The sequence below is a fragment of the Brachyhypopomus gauderio genome, chromosome 8 (genome assembly GCF_052324685.1).
Source record: "Brachyhypopomus gauderio isolate BG-103 chromosome 8, BGAUD_0.2, whole genome shotgun sequence".
Classification (NCBI taxonomy): Eukaryota; Metazoa; Chordata; class Actinopteri; order Gymnotiformes; family Hypopomidae; genus Brachyhypopomus; species Brachyhypopomus gauderio.
This window is the reverse complement of record NC_135218.1, coordinates 15,450,350-15,459,974: the sequence shown is the minus strand read 5'-3', so window position 1 is coordinate 15,459,974 and position 9,625 is coordinate 15,450,350. Positions and strand designations below refer to the sequence as shown.

General features: G+C 44.5%; 1 protein-coding gene across 1 annotated transcript in view; it reads right to left on the bottom strand.

The window, feature by feature from the left end:
• Nucleotides 1–2,579: 2,579 nt before the first annotated feature.
• LOC143522240 (phosphatidylinositol 3-kinase regulatory subunit alpha-like) overlaps nucleotides 2,580–9,625 on the bottom strand; it is a 70,248-nt gene continuing 63,202 nt past the window's right edge. Inside the window, exon 8 of the mRNA XM_077016047.1 lies at nucleotides 2,580–2,926. Coding sequence (XP_076872162.1) covers nucleotides 2,580–2,926 — 347 coding nt within the window. The remainder of the gene's footprint in view (nucleotides 2,927–9,625) is intronic.

The window sequence follows — 9,625 nt, the reverse complement described above, 5'->3', positions numbered from 1 at the left end:
TTGGGTTAGTGTGGACATAATTAGCTATAGGCTTTCCCTAAACAATAGTTTGCAGGTATATTTTATCCATCAGAAATCTAAGGTTTTAAATGGACACATCATCATTTTACCACATACACTGACACACTCCTCATTATTACCACATATACAGACATACTCCTCATTATTACCACACACACCAACACACTCCTCATTATTACCACATACACTGACACACATTATTACCACACACACTAACACACTCCTCATTATTACCACATACACTGACACACATTATTACCACATACACGGACACACATTATTAACCACATACACTGACACACTCCTCATTATTACCACATACACTAACACACATTATTACCACCCACACTGACACACTCATATATCAGAAGACCATTCACACATTTTCCACAGTCACCGATACAAGCAATCTTTTGTAACTGTGACCAGACCAATGTTCATAATATAAAGAAGCAAATATAAAGTGGTAGTCTACTGACTTCAGGGTAAAGACAACACTCTGGTTTCTTGACCCTTATTTATTTTGACTTTCATTTAGCCAAACTCAAAAATTCTAAGAAACAAACATCAACAAAGTGACAGATATAATACCCGGAGCAGATATTTTTAAAGTATAGTAATTTATACGATCCCCAACAGAGGCACAGTTTATTCTAGATATACTTGTGCTGTCCAAGATTTCACTTCTGAACTCTAAAAGCAACACTTACATTCACGTCCATGCTGTTGACTCCTCGGTTTGAGGGGTTCACTGCTTTAAACGAGATTCGTGAGGCATCAAGGATGTGCCACTGAGCACAGGGTCCAATGGACTTACGCACACCGTGAACTCCCACACTGCACATGAAGCAGTTCTGTGAAGTAATGATTCAGATCTCTCCCAGCCTAGCTGGCTGGGACATCAAAAGCTCTCAGTCACACAGTAAGTGAAGCTTTTAATGCATGTGAGAAAATTGCAATCTGAAATTCTGTGAATATTCCTGATGAAAAGGATGACATGAGAAATGCGTCATGACAAATAATGACAACAGCCTTGAACACCAGACAGCCCGGCCATTTGTTTAAGCTTTGTCTCAATAGTATGAAAAAAAACACCATCAATCAAATTCCAATTAAATATGTATTTTATGATTACATGTATTATATGTTTATCTTCTCAGCAGTATTAGAAATAATAAGACATTAAATAAAATTTGGAGCTACTGTGATGTACAGCATGAGTGCTTTTGGGAACTTTTGACCTCAACCTGACAGGAACATCGATGGCCAAGTTTCACTATAGCAGCATGGACGTGAGGTAGCAGACGGATCACATGGGGGTGGGGGGGTGGGGACCACCATGCAAAATACCCCTGGAACAGGCAGAGAGATGAAGGTCCTAACGCAGGCGTACGAGCAGATGCCTCCGAGCTCCAGCGCTGCCGTGCTAATTCAGTTCAGCAGCCTGTGGCACCTGGGTCAGTCCTCCACCACAGGTCAGACCTCCGTAACACGCTGAATGAGGATATGCACTGCTGCACACCAGCCTGGATCCACATGAATCCCCAGGCCTTGGGGTTTGGCCTTCCGCTTCCCTCCCTGGCCTCTTTAAAGCCAAGGCCACACTTTGGCATTAATGCTGCAATAAGTAATGCGCCAGTGGTAGAATTGGACTCGAAATGAAACAATAACTACGAGGTTAAAAATGCAAAATGTCAGCTTTAATTCGAGGACATTTCGATTTACATTGGGTGAAGCGTATAGGAAATCGCCAGCCACGGGAATGTAATGAGAATGTGGCTTTAAATGGGACGAGGCATGTGTGCTTAAGGCAGTGCACACTGAGGTGGCGTTGAGCTTTGTGGATGGTTGGGACATGGAAAGTGGTATTTTTAAAAATGAGAAACAGGCCATCAATCCAACCCCAAACCAAAAGAAACAGAACATAAAGGAAGCTGGTGGGAACTCTCCCCGGTCGGCACGGAAACAGCGGAAGCTGCAGATCGGTGTTTCATCGCTGCGTGCCCGTCTGGCGCCGGTCCGTAAAGTGCGACTCTGCGAGGAGAAAGGCTGCGCGTATCGCTGCTAATCATTAATTAAACAAAACGGACTCGTGTTACCCATGAACGGCAGGAGCTCCTGTGAAGGCTGAACCCACGGCCATTGGTTCCCATTGTGAGCCGCACTGAACTCAAATTCTTCTGTAACACTGAATCGCCTCTGCAGTCAGCCCACACCACTTCACAACTGGACTCACTGTCAAGAGTCGGGTTACCAGATTTACATCATCTCTCACACTCCCTTGCCGACAATTCAACAGATTTGTGTCTGCTGGTAATTTTATAGGTGAGGTATTTGGTGTAGGGACATACAGACATCTGTATTAATTACACTGCATTACACAGACGAACCCTGATAATACCCCTGCAATCCTAATGCTACTGAATAAGAATGGGGTAAATCTGGTCCATGGGACCGAGCAATAAGTATATAATCTAAGGAACACAGGACAAACACATAATGCGGGAGAAACGCTGTAATCCATTATCTCAGCACTGCACAGTTCACGCTGCTAGTTTTCAGAAATGCCGATGTGGTTCCCGCGAAGCGAACTCGGCGTCGAGGGGCAGCGGGGCAGCGTAAACGGTGTGGTCATCCACGATGGGCTTGCGGGTCAGGCCTGCTTGATCTCCGCTCCGGAGGTGCGAGGCCTTCCGGCGAGCACGGCGGGACCACGCCGAGGAGGCAGAGCGTGTGCTGGGAGAGGGGGAGTGTGGGAAGGGGAGGGACAGCTGCACCGCGCCGAGGGCAATCGTGTCCCGTGCCAGCGATGACCTCACTCCCTCCTGCTCCACTCCCGCCCACCAGCGGGGCTCCAGTATGGATCCCCAGCGGCCTACGTCATCGCAGGACTCTGCGGTCGCAGCTACCGAGATGGTGTTTCAATGTGTCGCCACAAACGCGGAGCAAATGACAGCCCCACAAACAATCCTCCCACCCGATGCTCAATCATAATCTCCGCACGTACTATTCCTGATTGTGATGCCGTGCGAAACACATACAGTTTAAAGCCGTCGCCGACGCAGACGGTCGAGAGTGTGTGTATGCGTGTGCACGAGTGTGAACGCAAGTGTGAACTTGGGTGCGGTCTTTGGAGGAGCCCGGGCGTTCGTGTGATGGGATATAATTGGTCGTCAACTGTTGTCTCCATGTTCCGGCCATTACGATTGCCAGCACGGCTGTAAAGCCGCCCGGTGTGAAAGGGGAGGTGTAGCTGCCATTTTATTGAAATGTGAGCAGAAATCAGGGCTATTTTTTTTTAACACGTCTCAGCTCTGGACAATATCAGGGCCCATTTCACATCTTCATACGGGCTCACCTTGAACCACTGTTCTCCGGGTGTGCGAAGGGACCATAATGTCATGCCATTAATCTCCATGTGTGGGAGCAGGGTGGGCTCACCCATGGCGCAGATGACCTATAAAATTGCGCTGCCCAAACTGCTCATCCACGTCAAGCTCGTCAAGCAGAGCCTGGTCCTGGGCCTCGTATATCACGCTGCATTACGATTTCAGATCAGACAAAAGCCAAACATCTCCGGGGCGAGCTCTGCGGCTGCAAGCCGGGTTTGCAATACATGCTGGTTGTTATTTTACACTCCCAATCTTGACAAACACCCCTGACAGCCCCTCATCCACCCATCCATCCACCCATCCATCCACCCACCCATCCACCCATCCATCCACCCACCCATCCACCCCATCCACCCACCCATCCACCCATCCACCCACCCACCCACCCATCCACCCATCCACCCATCCACCCATCCATCCATCCACTTGCCTTGTGGACTGAGCTCAGTCATGCTAGCATTAGTCTTGGACTCTCTAACGCGCACTAACCCTGAAAACAGAGTTACACACAGCTTTTCAAACGCTAGTACTAAAACTGGAAGTGGGGCAAACAAACAAGCACAATAAATCTATGGATTAGGGTTGACACGGGCTGATGACACTGACTGGAAACACTCACAAAAAGCCACAGATGGCATGGACGCTCTTATATACAACCCACTGCTCTTTATGAGCCACTGAAGAGCTTTTGCGCTCACACACATGCAAAGGCCATGGCACGATGTGCAGTCTGGGTGGTGATAAATATCACAAACACACACTCAAGCACGCATGTGCAGATAAACGTAGGAGTGTACGCGCACAGATACGCGCGGAAACCTGTGCGTATATGCAATCATTCACGTTAGGAAACACTGAAAACACGGACATACGAATGATGGAAACTCTTTTGCCGCTAAGGTCATGTGATGGCTTAGATTCAGGCAGTATTGAGCTATCAATCATTCCTATTGTTTGATAACAAACATGGCAATGTGTTTCAATGTGCTTCTTCTTTAACAAAGGCAGCAGTGTGAGGAGACGTATCTTTCAGTTCTAAGCGTCCCGGAGGTCATGTTTAATCATGTACTACAGTTCTTTTCCTTGGCTTCTCAAACCCATTTTCCCAGCCACGAGGCTCCAGCACCACCAGGCCTTACCTAAACACCTTTTGTTACTTTGAACCAGTTCCTTCATCTGGCAGAGTGCCAGCTTATCTGCATGTGACATTTGAGCATGCATGTGATTAAACTTCTTAAATTAATGGAGTTACACTGTCTTCTACTTCTGGCCATGAGGAGAAACAGCAACGTATAGAGAATCACAGAAGAGGCAAAGAAAGAAGACACACAAAAGCACACACACCCACACACCCACCCACACACACACACACACACACACACACACACACACACACACACACACACACACACACACACACACACACACCCCAACATGTAGTATCCAAGTACCCAGACTTTCGCTTTTCATCTCCCCATTGAAAACTCCACACTAGCATAGCAGCATGCTATTTTCATGTCAGGTATAAGTGCCCCCTCAGGCACAGCAGTTTGTAAATGGTCAAAATAAAAACTGAAGTTAAATGGAGCAGTATACGACACATCTTCACCTCCTGCTGCTAAAGCTGAATGCTAGTCAGCTTTGGTTGGAAAACGGTGAGTATCAATTTGAAACTCCATCCGTTTGTATAGAGAAAGACGTGCAACATTCACCGACGATCAACCGAAAAATGCACACACTCAGAGAAGAAACGCAATAAAAGAGACGGAGTTGTGCCACTAAGTGTTTTCAAGAAGCTTGGTCATTCTGATAACATCCCCAAATTTCATGATATTAGAATATTAGAGCTGCTGTGCTGTTTGTATGAGAAGAAGCATTTTGTTTCCCTAAAGGTTCCCTCAAGCTTCTTGTGAATATCACTTTTTCTGACAGAATCAGCACGGTCCACACTGAATATCATTTGTATAGATCTCCAGAACCTGAGGAGGCCATGTTGTCATTTTATATATCTCAAATTCTCACAGCTCTGTGTTCGGATTCAGTCTTGGTGGTGGTTTGCCAGCTGACAGTGCATTTAGTATAAGTTAGATAGATATTTTAGCCATATATTTAATTTAAAATTACTTACTTTAACATTTGTTTCCTAGATAGAGATTAAAACAGAGGCTGTCCTAAAATACATTTTCAACAGAAAACCTCCATTGACTATGTCATAGAAAATCTGACCTGACCATGTCTTGGAGTGAGAGAACGCGGTCCATGGAGTATAATTAGAAATTTTGACCGCAAAAGCTATCAAGAGCTTTTTTTTTTCTCTTTTTGGCAGTCTATTCTAAATGCACACAAAATACAGGCAGTTGGGTAAGTGCAGACTGGCTATGGGCTCTTCTGAGGGGACGGCCAAACCAAACCCTGGTTACAGGCCCCCAGAGGCAAAGGCCGCCTATGGGCAAAACAACAGCCCATTTCTGATGCAGAATGGAACCAGAAGTTCCACTCCCACAGGGAACAACACAAGTCATCCGCAAGCATTTCTGCACAGAATCTCCCCAGACTGTGACCAGGGGTGTGGCTGGGCAAGGCTGACAAAAAAACTGGAATGACAACTTTAAACGAAGACGACTGAAAGAACTTAAACAGTGAAAAACTTCCATTTAACTACATTTAAAACCAGTAAGGCCAACCTAGATAAGGCAATTTTCTCATTTACAGTGAGAAACCACTCACATGTGCACACTGTATTTAAATACGGCTTGGTCGATACTGAGCTTGGCCTCTTGAGAGAGCAACGGTCTCGCCTTTGACCTTGACCTTTTGGTGTGGCCAGCAACAGTCATCACAGGGTGAGAAAGAAGCTTCTGGAAGCAGAGATCTTTGAAAAGCCTTTGTGCTCCCCACACACCATCTGGGAGGTGGGCCTATTAATGTATTCACGCTTGTCTAAAGTAACAGTGCAAAATGTTTCAAAGCTCTGTAGAAATGTTAATGGAAGAGCGTCTTTCACAGCTCTCTGGTGCCTGTGAACTCTCAAAATGACTACCTCAAACAGTGGTGTGCGTCCAATATTCTGCCACTGTATTTTTATAACACTTACAGTGCTGCCATAGAAAGCAAAAAATGTCTGGTACTCCTCTTTCTTAGTACAGGAAGATCCAGAAATTAAGAGTTCACTCACATTCCTCACACGTTAGCTGAGGACAAACACACAGAACATGTATTTAAGTATCCCTTAGTGTGGGTGTCTGATACATAGGCAGAAATACATTTGTATAATGCTTGTCTTAAACAAATAGTGAACTAATTTACACAGCCATTCAGAGACAAAGAAGGCTACCCTCTCTACCTGAAAGGCTTTGTGAGCCAGGCTAACGACAATGAAAACACTTCTGAACTCTCCACCGCCGTTGCAGCTTTTCAGATGGGCAGGAGAACTGATGCTGGATCAGCCTTCTCAATAATTCACCCACTGCAGTGCAGGCCAAGGATAAAAGGACTCCCTTTGTTTTGGATGGAATGTTATTAGAGTAAAAACAAAACCCTCCCTTTGGGTGGAGCTGAGAAAATATAAAGTGATCATGTAAATTTAGAAACATGTGCACATATGTGCGCGCACACACACACACGCACGCACGCACACATGCACACACACTCACACACCCTCGGGGTGGGATGGGGACATTTATAACACTGCTCACACAGTGAATATCAAATAGGTCTCCCAATCAATCCAGCTATGGAACATATCACAGCCTGCTATAAATCAAGAGTCTAACATGTTAACCAAAATGTCTACATTTCTAAGACTGTTAAGTTATTTAGGAAGCAGAAAGGGTACTAAACCAAAATTGATCATTTATAAACATCATATTAAAAGAAGAAAGTTTGCTTTTGATACAGTGTTTCATTTGGCAGTTTCATACATTTTCCCAGACATTCCAGGGTCAGCCTAACAAAGATTTCACATAAAAAACGTAAGCAGGTCTTTCTTTGATCAGTGGCCGAGTGTGTAGGCACACAACAACCTTAAACCTTGTGTGGCTGCAGACTTGCACATGGTTTATGTGTTTCATATATGTGTAAACAAGACGTGCCTGGGACAAAGTTTACATTTGAAAAGCATTTAGGTCTTAATAATCAAAAAATGTTTCTTTTTTATGTCTGTTAGTATTGGTATTTTTATGTGTTATATTATTGATTGTACAGTGTCCTTGGGTTTTTGAAAGGCGCTTTAAATAAAATGAATTATTAATTAAATTATTAGTATTAATAATTAATATTTCTGACTATACACTGACTTTGCATGTCTCCTGTCAAAGTTCATAATACTAGAAATTTTAACACCATTCATGCAACAGCATTCATGTGCCACTTGGGGAGTTTTCTTGCCTGTAATTATTCATATAAAGTACAGAATATTTGCATTTTTGTGTGTATTTTCAGTCATTAGTATCTTTTGAGATTATAACAAGTTTATGGAGGCCTCTGCTACTGGAACACATTATGCACATGCAAGTGTTCTTCATGCAAGAGATTTCTATTTGTGAGTGTTCTTCGTGCGAGAGTGTTCTTCGTGCGAGAGTGTTCTTCGTGCAAGAGATTTCTATTTGTGAGTGTTCTTCGTGCGAGAGTGTTCTTCGTGCGAGAGTGTTCTTCGTGCGAGTGTTCTTCGTGCAAGAGATTTCTATTTGTGAGTGTTCTTCGTGCGAGCGTTCTTCGTGCGAGTGTTCTTCGTGCGAGATTGTTCTTCGTGCGAGATTGTTCTTCGTGCAAGTGTTCTTCATGCGAGACTGTTCTTCATGCGAGACTGTTCTTCATGCGTGAGTGTTCTTCATGCGTGAGTGTTCTTCGTGCGAGTGTTCTTCGTGCGAGACTGTTCTTCGTGCGAGATTGTTCTTCGTGCGAGATTGTTCTTCGTGCGAGATTGTTCTTCGTGCGAGATTGTTCTTCATGCGAGACTGTTCTTCGTGCGAGTGTTCTTCGTGCGAGTGTTCTTCGTGCGAGCGTTCTTCGTGCGAGATTGTTCTTCGTGCGAGATTGTTCTTCGTGCGAGTGTTCTTCGTGCGAGTGTTCTTCGTGCGTGCGTTCTTCGTGCGAGCGTTCTTCGTGCGAGCGTTCTTCGTGCGAGCGTTCTTCGTGCGAGATTGTTCTTCGTGCGAGATTGTTCTTCGTGCGAGTGTTCTTCGTGCGAGTGTTCTTCATGCGTGCGTTCTTCGTGCGAGCGTTCTTCGTGCGAGATTGTTCTTAGTGCAAGTGTTCTTCGTGCGAGACTGTTCTTCGTGCGAGACTGTTCTTCGTGCGAGTGTTCTTCGCGTGAGTGTTCTTCGTGCGAGTGTTCTTCGTGCGAGTGTTCTTCGTGCGACTGTTCTTCGTGCGAGTGTTCTTCGTGCGAGAGTGTTCTTCACTGGCTGTCTGATGGCTCCACACACGTGTATACTATGAACAGGCAGGTGGTAACCCTGAGTTTGCTTCCACACTCTCCACACTGACCATTTCCTTATTAGGTATCTGACTAGGTCAGGTGGCACTTTGCCAGAGGAGATCACAACGACTCCCGTGTGTGAGTTAGAACGGGTACATATCTGGTTTGCCACAGGCTTCGGTGACAGAATGTTTACACTTTCTCAGCAAACAACAAAGGATGGATTAGATATGATTCAATGAAATATAACTTGATAACCTGAATCTGATAAGTGGTTACAAATGTATGCAATATATAAAAATAATAGACTCAAAAAATATAAAAAGTCAAAGTAACATTATATAAAAGGAAGAATTCAGCAGTCAGATAAGTAATAGATACAATGAATGTAGTTCATATGAGAGAAAATTTTAAACACAAATATCTTCTCCAAGTAATAAAAATTGGCCCAACTATCAAAAATTCAAATTGGTCATTATCTTACCAATATGCATGAGAAGTACTACAAGTATTGGCAAGACACAGCTAGCTATCTCATTGACCATTCAGTACACCTCTCTGAGGGGTCCTGAGCTGTAATGGCTTCCACAGAGGGCTTTATTAAAGCGTTTGATGTGAGTCTTGTGTATTGTGTCTAGGGAACAACAGAAGGCGTTTTCTCCACAACATACTGTAAATAAAGGCAACTGCTGCAGATATGTAGTGTTATGTACAAAAACAAACAGAAAGCTGTCAGACAGCTTTGACGTGATGCTGACACATCTGCAGTGAGAGCTCTACACTGTGACTGATG